This window comes from Myxine glutinosa, chromosome 1, assembly GCF_964187855.1.
Source record: "Myxine glutinosa chromosome 1, kmMyxGlut1.1, whole genome shotgun sequence".
NCBI lineage: Eukaryota > Metazoa > Chordata > Myxini > Myxiniformes > Myxinidae > Myxine > Myxine glutinosa.
Window position 1 is genome coordinate 64545379 of NC_136261.1, and position 20339 is coordinate 64565717.

At 41.8% G+C, this 20339-nt stretch overlaps 1 protein-coding gene across 5 annotated transcripts in view; it reads right to left on the reverse strand.

The window, feature by feature from the left end:
* Positions 1 to 3080: 3080 nt before the first annotated feature.
* LOC137417680 (uncharacterized) overlaps positions 3081 to 20339 on the reverse strand; it is a 40282-nt gene continuing 23023 nt past the window's right edge. Inside the window, exons 2-6 of one of the 5 annotated variants that reach the window (XM_068103579.2) lie at positions 17995 to 18051; positions 17437 to 17478; positions 12973 to 13101; positions 7573 to 8399; positions 3081 to 6913 (exon numbers count right to left, since the gene is read on the reverse strand). In XM_068103579.2, coding sequence (XP_067959680.2) covers positions 6863 to 6913; positions 7573 to 8399; positions 12973 to 13101; positions 17437 to 17478; positions 17995 to 18051 — 1106 coding nt within the window. In that variant the 3' untranslated portion in view covers positions 3081 to 6862. Of the gene's footprint in view, positions 8400 to 12972; positions 13102 to 17436; positions 17479 to 17994; positions 18122 to 20339 lie in introns of all 5 variants that reach the window. The other 4 variants (XM_068103578.2, XM_068103581.2, XM_068103580.2 and 1 more) reach the window with 4 other exon arrangements.

Below are 20339 nucleotides of genomic sequence, written 5' to 3' on the forward strand. Positions count from 1 at the left end.
ATGTACTATTACAATGTGAGTACGTTTATAATATGTACTATTACAATGCGAGTATGTCTGTACAGTATGTGCTATTACAGTGTGAGTACGTCTATAAAGTATGTACTATTGCAATGCGAGTACATCTATAAAGTGTACTATTTGTAAAACATACGTCTATAAAGTGTACTATATGTACTATTTGCAAAAACAAACCCATTGTTGTGGATGTCGAGTTGAACGACATTCCCATGGATATGGAGCTGGACACCGGGCAGCCAGTCAATCACGAGCTCTGAAATCAGTGGCGTATGGTCAACCGTACCATATTAATTCCATGAGAGATTGAGACCATACGTTGCTCGTAAAGATGAGCTGTCCTTACATTCTGGTTACCTGCTGTGGGGAACAGAGATATTGTACCATGCAAAAGTTGGAACAGGTGTGTTTTGAGCTCCATGAATTGTATTCAGGTATTGTAACCATTAAGTCAATTGCCAGGAGCCATGTTTGATGGCCTGAAGCATGAAGAATCTATATTATTAAAGGGGCCGTGTCTGTGTCTGTCGTGTTATAACTTGAGAACGGATTAACGGATTTCAATAAATCCAACTACGGTGGATTCGGGTAACTCCCAGGAATGTTTGTGATCCCAAAAAAGAAAAGAAAAAAATTTTTTCTGGGTACATGGACACACGTGTGTCAAAACTGAAAATGCGAACATGTGACGTTGTTGATGTTGACTATCCCTGCATTTCCAATGCAACATTTCCAACAAATTGTTTCCAACAATTTCCAACAGTTGTTTTCAACAATTTTGCAAACAATTTGCAACATTTCCAATGTTGACTATCCTGCACGTTAACTATCCCTGCACGTTAACTATCCCTGCACAGAGAGCAGGATCTCCCAGGAATCCTTCTTTTTTTTTCTTCCCCAATACATTAGCCATCGCAGCAAAGATTGGTATTTCCATCAGCGAAGCGACGGGTCTTATATTCTAGTATTTCATTAAAAATGAAAGGATGGGCCATTAGCACTAAGGCAATGCCAAATTCACATGATTTTCCCGCATCAAAATAATACAGGGTTTTGTATTCTTTTGGTCCACATATGTACACGACTAGCAATTAATGTAGACTTTGTAGGTATACTGATACTACTAATCCACAAGCCCAGCTAAGGGGTGTAGCGACCCCCTTGGGGGTTAACCCTTTTTTTTTTTAAATCTTTTTTTTTTTGTATACAAGATCGAGGCTCGTGCTCGTGCAACTAACATGAATCACAAAAAAAAATAAAAACCGACACACAAAACATACAAAAAAGGGAGCGGGAGACTAGATGGGAAGAGAGAGGGAAGCACACAAGTACAACAGCAGAGATCAGGGACAACGGAAGATCTGTGGGAGGAAGAGGGCTTGGGCAGAAGAGGCATGGGAAGGTGGGAATTATAAAACACATGGACACTGCTGGAATTTCCAGGAAATAAAAAAGTCGGCATTTCAAAAAAAAAAAAGGTGGATTTGGGGTGAATTAATGGGGGTAGAAGAGATCAAGGTTTTGGATGGGGAAGATAACAGATGGTGGTGAACAACTGTTTTAAAGACCTGGAGGGAGGAGTGGGATTGAAGGGAGTGGGGGAGTTTGTTCCAGAGGCGGGAGAAAAGGGGAATTAAAGAGTGAAGGTGAGCAGAGATTCTGGATTTTGGCAGTTTCGTCAGAAGAGGGTTGCAGGCAGATCTTGTGTGTCCTGCAGGAATATTTGTGGGGCAGAGCACAAACAGAGCAGGGTGAGCTAGGCCGGATAGGAGTCGTTAGAAGACAGAAAGACCACCAACCTGCCTGACCCAGAGGGGAGAACAGTATTCCATTGAGCTGCGGATGAAAGCCTTGTATGTGGTGAGGAGCTCAGGTGTGCCAAGGATGGAGTTCGCACGACGGAGAATGCCCAGTCGGTGACTGGCTTTGGAGGCTAGGTTGGAAATGTGGTTTTCCCAGGAAAGATCATGGCAGATAGTGAGACCCAAAAGCTTGAGCGACAGAACTTCTTGGAGAGGATTGTTGAGAAAGTGGATGGGAGGGTTGTCCAGTCGGTCTTTTCGGAGAGACATAGTAAGAGTGTGAGATTTGTCAGGATTGAAAGACATGTTCCACTTGTTTGACCAGTCTGTGATTTTGTCCAGGTCTGCAGAGAGTGAAGAGGCTGCAGACTGCCGATCTGAGGGATGAGGAATGGAGCGGCAGAGAGTGGAGTCATCAGCAAAGAGATAGAGAGGATTTTCAAGAGAGTCAGAGAGATCATTGATGAAGACCAGAGAAAGCACAGGGCCCAGAACACTACCTTGGGGAACTCCAGCCTGAACAGGAAGGGGAGATGAGAGAAACCCATTCAGGGCCACACGTTGACTACGACCAGTGAGGAATTTATTTTGCACTTTATTCCATTGGGACAGGGGGAACGTGAGGTTAAGGCAGGAATTTTGAAATTTGTTCATGGTGCCTGTGATAGGTCGCCTACTCTTTGTGAAGGACACCGTGGGATCTTTGACGTCCACCAACTAATGTCAGAAAATGTCAGATAAGACACCAGGATGCCAGTTTATAGCTGGGGTGGAGTTCAAACCTAGGCTAGACAGTTAAGATGCGTATGTGTGTGCATATCTCTCGGCCATTCTGCCAATATAGAGTATTACCGGGTAGTTGTTGTTGTATAGCCCCAGATAGTTCTCTTGAACAAGCCCGCGGCACAAAGACAGCCGATCAATCTCCTAGGAGCGGAGTTAGAGAGAGAAGATACAGAGACGGGAGGGAAAGGGCCATGGGGACCGATCGGCACTCTGACCGTGACCGCGCCGCCCTGACGAATCCGGGCAGCAGGGAAGAACGAGGAAGATTTGAGACTTGCGTTGGGGGAGTACAACCACCGCGAAGAGGCATCCCCACTAGTAGTACGACAGGGTAACACAAGAAGGTGGGGGAGGGGGTCAGACATGGAGGTAGTAGGTATACAAATCCAATTCTAGAATCCATTCACATCCACAGTAGAAATACTACACAAAGTGTGGTGCATTTTGAATAAAACAACATTTGTAGCAGCATGGTAGATTTTTTAAAGTTTATTTTGTACAAGTGTCATGAGTCAGTGCTTTACATTTAACATACTATATTATACGAGTATCAACAATCTTAATACAACTCGGTTGCCAAAAGTACTATCTTCAAGGAAGCGCCTTTGTAGGAGAAATGCAACAGAGTTTGGTAACAGTCCTTATTGCTGAGAATTATAATATTACCTGTTGATGCATTCGAGTGGCAAAGGGAATTTCTGGAGTCTAAATCTATTATTTTACTCCGGTTGGGGTCTTGATCATTGGAATTTACATTGCAATCACAATGACAACCAACACTACACCACAGTAGTGCAATGTAGGGTGGGCAAGAGACAATACCAAGGAACACAAAGCATGCAGACAAGGTGAGCAACAGGATGGTACAAACTACCGGACTTTCAAACAAGATTTTTGCACAACTTCATCTGACCCGAGCTTGCCTATGCTATTCAACAGATCCATGCTTTCAAATTCATTGGAAGTAAAAACCACATTGAACAGGAGGAGAACGTGCAGCATTTTCCAATAATTTTTACATCATCATTGGCAAAAAAAACAAACTCAACTCGGGATTGACCAAAAACACCGTTAAGTAGGGTTAAGGGGTACTGGACGAGATACGCAGCTGTACGACAGGGAAAGAAACAAAGGGCTCAATGGTTGAGAAGGATAAGAAAGTTCTACAACCAATATTCATACATCATGATGTAATATGCATACATTCATTAACATTTTTTATTTAATTATCGAAAATTGATGCATTCCCAAGTTACCAGACTGGTGTAATGGTTAGAGCGTCCGCTCTGATTCTGGGAGGTCGGTGGTTCGAACACGACTGTGGCCAAGTCATACCAAAGACCTTTAAAATGGTACGTGCTGCTTCTTTGCGAGATGCTCAGCAATTAAAATGGATTGAGCACAGGCAAAGAACCATAGGTTAGCAACCATTGCACAGGCTTGATTGGCATAAACCTTCCTTTTGGTGGTCATTCTTAAGTGTGTTTGAGCAATCCCTGAAAATCTCATTAAGTGGGTCAATTCTGGGGTTAACAGGAAAGGTCACATGGCATTTGTATTCTAGACCTCCAGGCCCAAGCAAGCTGGAAGGCCAATGAACCTATTTTTGGCAGTCAAGTGGTGGAAGTGAATGTGAAGACATATTGCTTGGAGGTGATGGTAGCCCCTATATTTGTGGCATATACATATCAAGTACACAAAACATTGTCGAGGTAAATTGAGGAAAGGAATTTGATCAAGGATTGAGGTTAAAATTGATGGTGAAGGAATTGTAGGATTTAAAGGAGGAGAATCTTTGAAGGAATGGGTAAGTAAGGGGAAAATAAATTGGGATCATCTATTTAATTACATCTATTGCTTCTGTTGTTGTTAATCCCATAGATGATGTGGTCGTGAACGTTCACCTGAAACTGCACCTACATTTTCCATGGCCTAATTTTTGAAAAGTGCTTTGATATCTAACATCCACCAGCAAATTACAGCATATGGGAAAGCCTATCTCACGTTCCCTTCGAAAAACAGCATACTCATTGATGCAGCACTGTCTGTGAAGCACGATGATTACGTCTTATACTGGGGTGAGAAATTGAACTTGACCTCTGAGCTATCGTGTTAACCCACAACTATTTATTCGACGTTGTTAGCCCACAACATAAACAAAGTTGTTGTTAGACAACATAAACAAAGAACTATTTTACCTAAGAAAAATGGCAAATGTTTGACCCCATGTTTCACTCTCTCCCAAGCTCCTATCTCCTCTCAACTAGTGCTGCAGCCCTTAACAATGCATGAACACACACACACACACACACACACACACACACACACACACACACACACACACACACACACACACACCTGAAACCCATGGATATAACCAACAAGCACACTTTTAGCAAGAGACGCGAAGATCGAGTATAATTTCTCTTGTGAATTTATCTTTTGTTTCTGGGATTTCTTGAATTTCTCCTGTATATTCACAAGGCCCTTTTTCAAACCAAACAAACAATATATTTATACCAGCGCTCAGCTCCCATAGAGCCCCCACTCCCAGCATGATTAATGGTAAATGCCAGGTTTTCCTTTTTTTTCCACTTATCCCTGTACATTCACAGGCCCCAGATATGTCTTTCCCATCGGTGTTCAGAAGCATCCAAAGCAGATACACAGTCCATTCACTGGTAGCAATTTGTCGGAGATTTGTGTAGCACACGCCCGTCCACTCGGGCCTTGCACCATATTATAGGGAGTTTGCACAAAGAGCTGAGAAAGTTCTCCGTCTTTCGTTGTGCAGAGGCACAGCCCTTTCTCTCAGGTACTTTTCCAAGTATTTTCGACTTTCAATTAGAAGCTTTGTGAGCCATTTCAGGTAACATTTTTTTTCATTGGTTCTGTACAATGCCACATTGGTTCTGTATAATTTACACTAGGTTTGTAAACCTTAGTTTGTAATAAAATAAGCTTTGATGCCTGGTTCACTTCAGTTTTGGTTACACTGCAAATTATTTTCTCCCCATGTATTTAAACGTCCACCGAGGTTTCACATGGTTAACAATTGGTAACAAATTTCACAATTAATTGAGATTGCCGTGTGTCTTGTACCCGCTCCACGAAGTAAAACAAGAACGGCACTCAGTAGAGAGCATACCTCCGCCTGGTTGGCCATATCACTCAATTGTGAAGAATCACTTAAATAATTCGACTAGCTGCATCCAGATCCGGATCTTCACCAAAACTGAATCGATTCTTCCTTGTCACAACCTGTCACACACACACAACCTGTCCACCAAGTTTCATCCAAATCCATCTATAACTTTTTGAGATATCCTGCTATGTATAGTTTTTATCCCAATCTCCCAATGGTGAAGAATCACTTTAAAAATTAAATAATTCTCATATCCGAATCCATATTCAGATCTTCACCAAAATTGAATCGATTCTTCCTTGTCACACACACACACAACATGTCACACACACACACAACCGGTCCACCAAGTTTCGTCCAAATGAATCTATAACTTTTTGAGATATCCTGCTATGTATCGTTTTTGGCCCGATCTCCCAATGGTGAAGAATCACTTTTAAATTTCTAGTAGCCGGATCCGATTCCGGATCTTCACCAAAATCTAATTATTTCTAATTATCTAATTAGAAATATCTAATTATATCTTCACCAAAATCTAATTATCCTTGTCACATATGCTACATCTCTGCCAAATTTCGTCCGAATCCGTCCACAACTTTTTGAGATATTTTGTTCACAAACAGACAAACAGACAGACAGGGGTGAAAACATAACCTCCATCCACCTTTGGTGGTGGAGGTAACAATGTTTGAACACAGCGTGAAAATTTAATAGCGTGAAGATTTCCACTTCTTCAGAGATTGGTGTATGTAAAATCTGCAAGAGGTGCCGAATTTTTACTTCTGAGTCCCAGCACTACTCTCGACCTCCTTTCACTTTTCTTTCTACTCTTCTACCGTCCCTTCTCCTTTCCTCAATTTACATCCTCCCACCCATGTGTACGTAAAATTGACAGACTTAAATATGGGAACATAAGGGGTGGAGGATGGTGGGAGATGGAAGACAGTGTCGAACATTTCACTTTGCACCTGCATTATATATATGGCTCCAGAATACAAAATATATTATATTTGACCCAAGCCCAACATCAAAGCAACAGTGTCATGTCCACGTAATCACATTGAACATGTGTGTGACCCTGTTCACTTTATATATAAATAAAAGTTCACCTTTAATACAGATTTATCGCGCGGTTGCAGGGGAGTTCACGTGCACCTGATTTCTGAAATGCAAGCAAATCGGATTCGTCATTACTTCATTGTCAAAATAAAAATATCACATACGTCAACAGAAAACCCCCCAAAAGAAAACATGAAATGAGACCATTCACCCAGAAAAATAAACCATTTGAAAAAGATCCTCCAAATTCCCCATTACTACAACGGCAGCAGAGCCAAAAGCAATTGTTCAAATTGCAACTTTCAAGGGATCGCATCCACAAATTATTTAATTATTAATTTCCTACGTTCAACAATCAATGTTTCATAATTAATTTCACCCACAGGTTGTTTTGTTTTGGCATAGTAAAAATAAATATTTTTCTTCAAAAGAAAGATAATTAATTAAAACAATAGCACAAATTAGCCTCCCCTTAAAGGACAACCTTAGTTAACATTCAAAATGTAAATAAATGAAAGTTACAAAAACTTTGCTTTTGTCTTGCTCAAGCTCATCCTTGATGATCCACGAGTTATCTACTTGACTTGCACTATCGTCGTGGATTGTTGACACCGTTTACGATGATGCTCGACATGTTCAGGAAATGTCAATCCTGGTGTGAATTTCCATGAAAATGTAAACAAATGATAGTTACGAAATCTCTTCTTTTTCGTCTTGCTTCGCCTCGTCCTTAATAATCCACGAGTTATCTATTTCACTTACACCGTCGTTGTTGATGGTTATATTGTTTACAACGATGCTCGACGCGTTCAGGAAATTGTCAACTCTGGTGTGAATTTCCATGTGCTTTTTCATATTTCCCGACTGGGTGAAGGACTTTTCACACGCTGTGCATTTGAAGGGCTTCTCTCCCGTGTGGATTTTCATGTGCCTTTTCAAATGAGGCAATTGGGAAAACGCGGCCCCACAGGTTATGCATTTGTAGGGCCTCTCTCCTGTGTGAATCCTCATGTGCGTTTCCAAAAAACTGAACTGAGTAAACTCCTTACCACAGTCCATGCACTTGTTGGACTTCTTTCTAGTGCGAGTTTTCAGGTATTCCTCCAACATTAATGACTCTGAGAAGGTCTCAATGTATCCCGACCTGGCCTGCGCAAATTTCTTCAGGTGCATCTTCAAGTGTCTCCGCAGAGAACTAGAGATTGCAAATGATTTGCCGCAGGCAGGGCAGATGTGTGGTCTCTCTCCGGTGTGAATTCTCATGTGCGTTTTCAAATGGATCGATTGCGAGAATGTGTTTCCGCATTCGGTGCACATGTAAGGCCTCTCCCCGGTGTGAATTCTCATGTGTTTCTCCAAGTGATTAAATCGCGAAAACGCCTTGCCACATGTTGCGCATTTGTGAAGTTTGTCCCTTGTGTGAATTCCAATGTAGGATTTTATGACCTGATTATTTGCAGAGCTTTCGGAACAATGGCTGTATTCATGGTTCTCCTCCGAGGTGAAAAGGTGATTTTCCGGCCGCTGTTGAAGGTCCACTTGGGTGATGCAATCTCCATGAAACCTGTTGGGAAACTTCACAGGTCTTCCTGAGGGAACAATTCGGAGCAAATCAAAAAATGTTAAGTGAAACACTCCCGTCACCCATCCACCAACCTTCACAACAATATGAATATTACCCCATCCCTACATCCCAGCTGAGCTGCACAGATTTTTCACCATTTAGACATTCTTCTTCTTTGTTCATATGCAACAGAAGGCTGTGCGACATCATTGGCAGAGGGTGCGGCTGTGCTGCTGATGCCCTCTGCTGGTTAGGGCAGGAATTTGTATTTTGGTCATGGTGTCGGCGATAGCTCACCTACTCTTCACGAAGGACACCATGGGATCTTTAAGGTCTACCAACTAACGCCGGTAGATGGGAAGCTCGTTTAACGTCCGTCTGAGGGACGGTGCACACATTGATGAATCACCCTGCCTGTGAAACACTAAGATGACAGTTTATAGCTGAATCGAGATTCAAAACCAGGATATCTATCTATAATTCCAGTAATCTCTGTGTGTGTGTATGCGACCGCTGTTTCTCGACAACTACCGGTCCGATATACTTTAAACTTGCCAGGTATATTGCTGGGGACCCGAGGATGTGCCTTTTCAAGGTTTCATATTAATCGGACAATTACTTACCGAGCTATGTCCAAAAAACGATTCAACCAATCAGAGAGCAGCGAGCTATCGCGTGTGCCGAACGTGGCGAACACACTCTGCCTCGGACGGCACATTTGAGAGCGTATTCATTTATTTCACGTTGGCAAACTATGTTGCCGCTATGTTGGCGTTAAACTATGTTTTAAAACTAATTAAAACCATTTCATGTAAATAGAGGGGGGGGGGGGGGATTGTCACTGTACTCGCAAGCCGTTCGCCGTTCGCTTTGGCGTTGCGAATGGACCAAAACATTTCATGGACCAAACCATTTCATGTAAAGCGTTCGCCGTTCGCTTTGGCGTTGCGAATGGACCAAAACATTTCATGAACCAAACCATTTCATGTAAATAGAGGGGGGGGATATAATTTTAGATATATATATAGTACGGGCATGCCCTAGTACATGTTAAAGGGGAGTGTGCATATCTCTGGCCCATCATGTAGCCATTCACAGTGCATGACAGTTCTTAAAGAGGGGGGTAGAAGGAAGGACGTGAAGGTCAGATGAAAGGTTTGATCCAATAGAGAGTCCATATTGAAGCTGGACTGCCCCATTAAAAGTAACAGGAGGTTTTGAACCATTTCACATTGTTCAACGTAAATGGACAAATGAGCAAAGCAGTTACAATTCATGGTGGGATATCGTGATGTCATGGGCCATTTAATGCGATAGTGAATCCCAGGAAAAACTTCTGCCTTCTGATGGAAAGAATGAATTTCACAGAAACGAGGTGCAGGGTGATTATTTTGAGCATCCACCCTTCATTAGACCAAAAGGTGTCCCTGAATAAACAATTTGGAGCAATTGCTTGCTGCGACAACGAGCTTGAGACGTCAGCCACACCTCACTCCCCACGGTAGTTAACATACTCTAAATAAATTAAATCCATTGCTTCCAATGCCAGCTGATGCAGACCAACACAACCCTTCACAAAGATTATATCACACTTTACACACCTTGCCTCTTTCCAATAACAATAGAGATTTTTAAAAATCACATTCAAAACGATAACAAAAGGTTTGGAGTGGTAATAAATTCTGCACCAAACCACACAATTGTGAATTTTTTACCGTGCCATTGCAGTGGAAGAAAAGTTGATCAAAATCTTTTTTTACTGAACACTGAAAGTTATGTCATCAAATGCAATGGGATTATTTAGATGCTATGGTGAATTTAGATGCAACTTAGATCTCTTCACAATAGAGTAAAATAATAAATAACCTTCGAGTTGTAAAACCCGTTTTTCGATGAAATCGAATTTTTTTTTTCCAGAAACATCATGCAATCTTAGCTTATTTAAAGTTTATAGCTCGAGGTGAAACATTGTTCTGGACAAAAAAATATAAAGATGATAATAATGGCATTATATTGCGTATGCTCACGCGTTTCCGCTGCACTGAAGCAATTTCCTCCTCAAATAGTGGAATGAAACCACAGTTGAGTGGAAAACGCAGCTTCCCCTGGACAGGATATGTATCCCACCACTCTCTTTAAATGACTGTTTGGCCAATTGTTTTTATCTCCCCCAGGGATTTAACAATTGCTGGAATGGTTCGCATAATGTGAAAAGGTGGGAATCAGGCTATACGTCTCTTAACAAATAAAAGGTCTATTAAAATACACATGCTGACAAAAAAAACAACAAAAAACAAATAATCCTGGAATGCGACATGGACTGAAACAACCAAAGCCAGACAAATAAATACACACAACTCAAAAATCCAAAACACACAATACAGATACAACTAGAGTTCATAGAACACCTTACCAAGCACGGCGTTTAGGTTTATAAATCAATTGAAATAAAATGCTGATTTTAAAGGTCAGATGAAAAATTAATCCAGAGGTTTAGCACGGTTGAAGCAGTCTTATTATAGACCATCTCATTTAATGGGTCATATAAAACAAAAATTCCAGAAGTTGACCGCCGTTGATGCAGTGTCTATTATAACAACCTATCTAACACGTCACATTAGTTATTCGTGCCTGCTGTTCGCGTCGTTTATGAGGTCCTTAAAAACTATTTTTTCCTGTTTGGAATAATTTTCAATTTTGTTTCACTGCCAGGTGCCAGGCAGGCAGAAAGAGTAAAAAAAAAAAGTTTGGCTCCTCTCTGCACCTGTGCAACCGGGAATACTTTAGAGCCAAAGTATTGCTCAACTGCAGCTTCGTTTTCCGATTTGTGTTCAAAATATAACATTTGTTACGGACTAGTCTAGTCGCCATTTCTAAGATGTAATTGTGATTGGTGAAGATTAGATTTGCTTATACGTTTCTGGACTCCGGATAAAGAGGGATAAGGATGAAGGAGAGCAAGAAGGCGGAAAGCTGTGTTCCTTGATGGGGAATTCTCTTGAGTGGCCATGCTCTGTTTCCAATCATACTATCATTTAAATCCGACATCCACAGAAAAGGAATCAGGGGTCGTTTGTATGTGAACCTGTGAAGGTTTAATGATTCATCGATTCCTTTGCCACTATATCTCAACTTTAATCCGCTGTACTCTTGTACAGCGGACTTTGGTACTTGTACAGTGGGAGGAAATGGTGCCATTTTGGTGATATATCCATCATTTTGAGAAGGCGGTCGGCGTGTTGACCGGTGCTTACTTTCAGAGCTTATCACCCCTCTAACCTCTCCTGTCCTTCAACCAAATCGTCCTTTTCAGCTTGGAGTTCCCGACTTCATCATCTGTGGTACAGCTGTAATTGCTGAAACTGGTTCTCCGCTATGCTTCGATGATTCACCTTCTGAGGACCTAAGAAACTTCTGAAGACCTGCATCTGCTTCAACATTTGTGTGCATCCTCCGACGGGCTAGCCACCTCCGACATTCCAACGGGGCTCACCGCCGACCTTTCACCCATATATGACCCGATGGGTTTAATGTGCGAACTGCTTGATTAGGCCGAGTTGCCACGTCGAGAGTTAAAGTATAGCCAAATTGCTGCATAAGAAATTTGTATTTATTCAATTTGTGGATTGTTAGGAAAGTCATTTATTGCTCCATTTAATTCATGTTATTGTGCTTCCGGTAGACATTAGGGATTATTAAATATTTCTTATCATGTTACCGTTCTGTCTCCTGTCATTTTTTGGTTACACCCTGAAAACAACATTAAGGAAACATCAGCATATTTGTTTCTTCTCTGCCCTGACGCCCTCTGGGCTACCGGTACACTAGTTACTCGACGCGTAACACGTTCAATTTAAATTGAGTTGTTCCTCGATCATAAACTGACGTTTGTGGACGGCCAGAAGGCCATAAGTGAAACTTTGCTTAATCCCACTTTTAGCTTTGTATACATGGGGAAACAACCTAAGGTGCCACGAGCACATTATCTCTTATTCACTCACAATGCAAGTGAGGAGGAGGAGGGGAAGCTGCAGTACGGGAAGCACAGGTGGGAATCAAGGAGGCACGGGTCAGCCCTCTGATGACACCAGCAAAAATGATCTCGCCACACATTGACACCAGAGAGAGAGACGATCACTGCCGGGACGTCAGCTTCTCTTGACTCCAAGCTCCAACTCCTACTAACTCAATGCCCAAGTGTAAGGCCCCTTTTATAACCTCACCCGCGGCCATGCCCATAATGCCCGAGCATTCGTGAAGCATATTGCTTCGGTGCAGTGGGTCCGCGTTAGCAATCCCGTCGACACATCAGTATTTACAAATGGGCGCTTCATATTACCAGTGACATCCTCCGACGGATAGGTTTTGTGTGACGTTTTCAGTGACTGGAAACATTGTTCGAAGCTTGAACAGTATTGGCGTGTATAATTAATCTAAAGTCCAGGTGAAAAGAACTATCACTGCAAACCAACATCAATTACCTTTAAGCACTCTGGTATATGAAACAAAAAGATAAACTGAATCTCTAAAAGATGTGTTTTTTTTAACGAACGATACAATAAAGCAAACAGGTGTCAATACCTGGAGTTGTTCCTTACCAGCACGGGAGTATATAACACTGCTCCGTTCTATTTTCAAGTTGATCGGTTCTTCATCCACTTCATTACCATTTGGTGAGTACTGGTGAATGGGAGAATCATAATCTTCAAATTTTCGCTCCTCGGGACCTGTACCAGACAATTTATGATAAAGAATTTGTGTTAAATAGAAGAAGAAAAAAAAAAACTCGGCTTTCCAGGACAACCAAACACACAAACAAAAAAACCATTTATCAAACCTACATGCAAGCTAATATAATCATCATCAATTATTGCAATAATAGGAGGTTTGGAGAACATGCCAGGAAGCAGTTACTATCACTACCACAGAGTCATCTACAATAAGGGATTTCAACTGTGTGTGGATGTGGGCCCCTTAGCACAGGGCCCTTTCTGGCAGTGCTTCCTCCAAGAAAGTAAATATTTATTGAATGCACTCTCCTGCTTTCCTATCGTTAAATGCAAGAAAATGCAAGAAATATTGAGTGATTAAAAGTGAATGTGAAGCCACCTTAACTATATTCCAAGTCTCCCACCATCTGGAGTGAAAATTTCTTTATACCATCACTATTATATAATATAAAAGGAGCTGTGCGTGCGTCGGTGTGTGCATGAGAGTTCCACCCAGTCGTTGGACAGTTCACTTGACTTCGCCCACAATTTCTATGCTATGGCTGCTAACTTAGGAACCCTTTAGAACTTTAGAATTTACCCTTTAGAACCAAATTAGAATTACCCTTTAGAATCCTTTAGCACTTACTATTTAGGACCCTATCTCTCAAGCAGCGTTTTTACAGCAGAGGTTACGCAGGTGCTTGCTATTATGTCCGACTATTTTCTCTTAAAATTGTGAGTTGAACAGGCAAGTTGAACAGGTAAAACAAAAGGAACATGTCTTTAAATCCTGACAAATCTCACACTCTCATTATGTCTCTCTGAAAAGACCGTCTGGACAACCCTCACATCTACTTTCTCAACAATCCTCTTAAACAAGTTCTGTCACTCAAGCTTTTGGGTCTCACTATCTGCCATGATCTTTCCTGGGGAAAACCACATTCCCAAGCTGGCCTCCAAAGCCAGTCTCCGACTGGGCATCCTCCATCGTGCGAAGTCCTTTCTGGGCCCTTCTGAGCTCCTCAGCACATACAAAGCATTCATCCGCAGCTCAATGGAATACTGTTCTCCACTCTGGACCGGTGCTCCTGCCTCACACCTAGCTCGGCTTCACGCTGTAGAAACCAAAGCTTTCAGGATCATTGGAATCTCCCGCGATGAAGCTGATTCTGAGGGTCTTTCACTCTCTCATAACAGGCAGGTTGGTGGTCTTTCTGTCTTTTATCGAATCCTCTCGGCCCAAGTTCCCCCTGCTCTGTCTGTGCTGTGTCCCCCAAATATTTCTTCAGGTCGCACAAGATCTGCCAGCAACCATCGTCTGGTGAAACTGCCAAAATAAAGACTCTCTGCTCACCTTCACTCTTTCATTCGTCTTTTTACCGACCTCTGGAACAAACTCCCATACTCTCTTCAATCCCTCTCTTCCCTCCAGGTATTTAAAATAGCTGTTCACCACCATCTCTCATCTTCCCCCATCCAAAACCTTGATCTTTTCTACCCCCGTTAATACACCCCAAATCCACCTCTTTCAATCTCCGACTTCATTCCTGAAATTCCTCGGTGTCAATTTGTTTTATACCGTGTACCCCCTTCCATCCCCCCAGCCCTCTCCCTTCCACAGATCTCCCAATGCCCCTGTTCTCTACTGTTGTGCTTGTGTGCTTCCCTCTCTCTCCCCATCATGTCTCCCCCTCCCTCTTTTATGTTTTATGTGTCCGTTTATGTTTTTTGTGTTTAATGTGCTTATGTGTGTTCAATGTGCTTGCTCTTACACGATCCTCGATGTTGTATACGAAAAAAAAAAAAAAAAATTTAAAAAATTATAATTCAAAAAATTATTTCTCAGAAACTGCTGAATGGGAAAATTTTAAACTTGCCACATTGTCAAGTACTCACAATGGGGAACAAAAGCCTGATAATGATGACATCATCGGTGAAGTGGTATACCAGCCATAGATGTTTTAATAAAATGCCTTATCCTAAAAATCTGAAATTGCATGCACATATGACCCATTTGTATAGACTTATTCTATGACCCTACCAAACGTCATTGACTAGGCACGGCAATTAAAAGTTGATCACAAAAACGTCATTGGTCACATGGTGTGGCAGCCATATTGGATTGAAGGAAAATATTAAATAATTATATCTCAGAAACCGCTTACCCTATCGATGCGAAACTTCACAAATGCCATCTAACACCATTGCTGCATATGGTTTGAAAGTTATGATGTCATAGGTCATGTGGTTTGGAAGCCATCTTGGATAGAAAAACGAACCCTGTCCGATCAGCACGAAACTTCACAAACGTGATCCCCTTCCCATACATATGCAGAGTTTACATTTTTGATGTCATATGTCGCGTAGTTTGGCAGCCATATTAGCTTGAAAGCCGATATTTTAAAAAATCCCTTCTCCGAAACAGCTTCACCGATCGATGTGAAACCTGTCCTGTCTGGTAGAAATGTGATACTTGAAAACAGCTGAAGGGATTCAAATCAAACTTGTTTATTTTTAGGAGAGTCAATGAGGGCATATACCTATTGTCACCAGGGGTGGATCTAGGATTTCCAAGAAGGGGGGGGGGGGGCGCAACTGATGAAGGCGAAGCTCTAACGTGAGGGCCAAAGGCCTGAAGCCTGTAGCGGGGGGTCTGGGAGTCCTCTCCCAGGAAAATTAGAAAATTATACTGCTCAAGATGCGTTTTCCTGCAATCTGGGGAGAAATATTCATGCCTCAATTTTAGGCATTTTATCCCCGTATCTTTTGATTTTGGGGATTGATTTTGAAAAACGGGATTCGAAATTAGACGGAAAACATACACAGTCGGACAGAAAAAGTACTTGTGTAAGTGATAAAACAGAAAGATTTATTTAGCAGAAGTGCTCAGTCATGAGGGGTTATGAATGATTATCCAGAGCATCACATTACTGAAATAATTAATCAACAGTCACTGAAATCTTCTACCCATGGAACAATACAATCGGACCAGTTTTAAAATCACCACTGATTCATCAAATCAAATGCGTCCTTGTCGCAACTGTCTAGTTTTATTTTACTTTTCACCGACTGGATTTACGAAGAGCATCCTCCGTGGATATCTATTGGTGTATGCGTCAATGATTTTGTTATAGTCAAGTCGGTGTTGTAGCCTGGTGTTGGCTTAGCGATTAGGGTGCCGGCTTGGGATCCTAGGATCCTGGGTTTGAATCCCGGTCGATCGCTGAATTAACACCAGGGGGGTTGACTCAGCCTGTCATCCTTCCGAGGTCGGCAAATTGAGTACCAGCTTGCTAGGATGAATGATCACGGTGTGTACCCCGATTTAGAATAGGTACACCGTATCCCTGCGCATCGTAAGAGGCGACCAAGGGTTGGTGCCAGGAAGGGCATCCGGCCATAAAACATTGCCTCAAACAGGGAACCATGATTGTCATGGGGCCCACAAGGCTAACCCCCGCTTTAGCGGGGAAAATGGCCTTAAAACGATCATTCATTCATTCATTCAAGTCGGATATCATGATAGATGTAGATTAGGACGAGGGCGTTAAAGCGATCCTCCGACATCATGCTCCGATAGTCCGTCTTGACGTAACGAAGGGCAGAATTCGCTCTCTCAACTGTAGCACTTGCTGCAGCCGTGCACAGCAGAATACTCAGCACCTGAGTTACGTTTGGGAACAAATTCCTCACCCCATCTGAAGCCACACGTTTCAATGTGTCTGAAATTGTTGTCTCTCAGAAGACCAGTAACAGCCCCACAGCTTGAGTTCCTGGTGTAATGTTGACTGACCTGGCAGAAACGGACTTGGCAGCTAGGCAAAAACGGCACTTTCGAAAATCAAAATAATGGGGGGCACACACCGCTTGCGCCCCCCTCTAAATCCACCACTGATGACGCACAGGGACTAGGTGGAGGCATATTGGCGACACAGTCGCATTGCTCTAGTTCATCATAAAAAATAGTTTCTCTAAAGGTGGATGCATGTGATGCCTGCCATTTTTCTTTTAGCGGTGATTATATTTTCAGGGAATATTTTCACTGTTTGACAAAGTGGAGTTTCAAATCGAATTTCACTTTACTGGGCTCTCCAGAGATTGGTAGAATTTTATTCAGTATATTTTTTAATTTATTGCCAGCAATCGAGATCGATATTCACAGCAACACTTGTTTTAAACAGTTGTGATTTATATGAGCAGAGCGTTGGCTGTGTCCGTGCTCTGGTTGTAGACAGTATTCCTTGTGCATCAAATTACTAAGTGTTTTGATTTACTACTTGTGGACCCAACCCATAAACCTTACTCTTTCATACCAAGCCGTGTCCTGGATACTTTCTATGTCTTTCTCACCTGAGAAGGTGGAAATATTTCCAGCAAACCACGACTCCGATTCTGCAAAAGGCCCAAAACAACATTAGTGCATGTGTTCCAAATACCTGCGCTGCTGCTCTTGCTCATCCTCTTTCTGCTCTGTTCGCCACACACGCTCTGTTTATTATACGGACATAGAAGAGTCTGGTTTTTTCCCCCTTTAAGATTAAATTTTTCATCTTAAATCACGGATTCCGTTTCTGCAATCATGGAAAATCACTGGCTCCACCATGGAAGAGTGACCTGACAGTTGGCAAAATGGCAATGTAACGAGAGAGGGGTCACAGTTGGACAAAACAAGCAAGGGAATAAATAAATAGCAAAAGAGACAGGATGGAAGGAAACAGTACCCTCTAAGTGCACTGCTTTTCCTCATCCGAAAAACGAGAGTTTGTTGAGGGATGGTTAATGTGTGTCCAAAATAAATGTGCGGAGGGATGCGGGAAGGCATGAATGAGATTTGGATGCACCGCTTGCTTTAAAGCTCCAGACATTTAATTTTGTGTGTACTGCAACAATTTCTTTACAGAAACCCACCTTTTACATCCTCGACGTCCCAACCTTCAGGTTCAACTTTCACAATGTTCGACAGGTCTGCAAAGATGAGGTTTTCACTGGAAATCATTCACAAAAAGCACACCTTGTTCAAACGTTGGTGCAGTTGCTGCCAACAAAAAGCATGTCGCAGTTATTCGACCTTAAATAATTAAAGAAACGGAAATAAGCAACAATACAATATCATAGGAAGGTCTTGACTCGGAAGTATATGCTGTGACATGCTACATCTTCCTCCCCACTCACACTGAACTTCCCCCCCTATACCCACACATTGTTACAAAATGTCTTCTTCGGAGATTTTTTTCACGAAATAATATAATTAATTATCGAATATGTTTTCTTTTAATCTCTCCTACAGGTAGGAGAATCAAAGTTTGTGCTGTGGGCTGTTGAATGAGCCACGTGTACACATGGTTAACTAACCGCAATGATCCATAAACAACCAAAGGCTTTGTGTGAAAGTCATCCTCAATTAAACAACTTTTATTTACGATTTATAAACTACAACCGATACAATAAATATTACAGTTACAGTACATGAAATATAGTAAAATGTAGCGATTTAGCAAAAAATATACAGTGCATTCAGTAATTCCCTGTGTGTCGCAAGAGGTGACTAACAGGGTTGGCGGCAGGAAGGGCATCCGGCCATAAAACATTGCTTCAAAAATGGGGCCACGGTACCCGAAAAAGGCCAACCCCTGCTCTGCGGGGAAAAAATGGCCTCTAAAGGTGGTTCTTCTATTCAGAAAGTATTCAGACCCCTTCACTTTTTTCACATTTTGTTATGTTGCAGCCTTATGCTGAAATCGTTTAAATTCATTTTTCCCCTCATCAATCTACACTCAATACCCCATAATGACAAAGAGAAAACAGGATTTTAGAAAGTTTTGCAAATTTATTAACAGAATCTTGTTTCTCACAGTCTGAGAGTCCTTTAGGTGCTTTTTTGCAAACTCCAAGCGGGCTTTCATGTGTCTTTCACCGAGGAGAGGCTTCCATCTGGCCACTCTGCCATAAAGCCCAGATCGGTGGAGTGTTGCAGTGATGATTGTCCTTCTAGAAGTTTCTCCCATCTCCACACAGGATCTCTGGAGCTCAGCCAGTGACCATCGGGTTCTTGGTCACCTCTCTTACCAAGGCCCCTCTCCCCCGATTGCTCAGTTTGGCCGGGCTGCCAGCTCTAGGAAGAGTCCTGGTTGTTCCAAACTTCTTCCATTTAAGAATTATGGAGGCCACTGTGCTCTTGGGAATCTTCAATGCAGCAGAGATTTTTTTTGTCAGCTTCCCCAAATCTGTGCCTCAACACAATCCTGTCTCTGAGCTCTGCAGGCAGTTCCTTCGAACTCATGGCTTGGTTTTTGCTCTGATATGCATTGTCAGCTATGAGATCTTGTCTAGACAGGTGTGTGCCTTTCCAAATCATGTCCAATCAATTGAATTTACCACAGGTGGACTCCAATCAAGGTGTAGAAACATCTCAAAGATGATCAAGAGAAATGGGAGGCACCTGAGCCAAATTTCAAGTGTCATAGCAAAGGGTATGAATACTTATATCAATGTGATATTTCAGTTTTTTCTTTTTAATAGATTTGCAAAACTTTCTAAAATCCTGTTTTCTCTTTGTCATTATGGGGTATTGAGTGTAGATTGATGAGGGAAAAAATGAATTTAAACGATTTCAGCATAAGGCTGCAACATAACAAAATGTGAAAAAGTGAAGGGGTCTGAATACTTTCTGAATGCACTGTATATACAGTCACGTGAAAAAGTAAGTACACCCCATGTAAAGCTTTGATTTTTTCAACATATTTCAACATAAAGCTATTTGATCTTCATTTCAACAATATTGATAGATAAAGGTGATATAATATAACAAATATCATGAAACATTTACATTTCGTTGTCCATTGTATAATTTAAATAAACATAAATGCAAATTTCGCATGTGGAAAAAATAAGTACACCCCTACATTTATCACTTGTTCAAATACCTAAAATTAGAATCAGGTGCACCAGCTCAGGTGCAAATGATTAGAACATCGTTAGAGAGGATCTTGGAGGAACCTGTCTTATTTAAACCTCAGACATTTAGTTTGGTTTGTTCTTTGTTGTTGAAGTGTGCGGCATCACCATGCCTCGATCAAAAGAGCTCTCTGAGGCCTTCAGAAAGAAGGTTATAGATGCCTACGAGTCTGGGAAGGGATTTAAAAAGATCTCCAAACAATTTGAAATAAATCATTCAACTGTCCGGAAGATCATCTACAAGGGAGAAGATTCCAAACAACTGCCAACTTGTTCAGGCCAGGCCGCCCCAGCAAGTT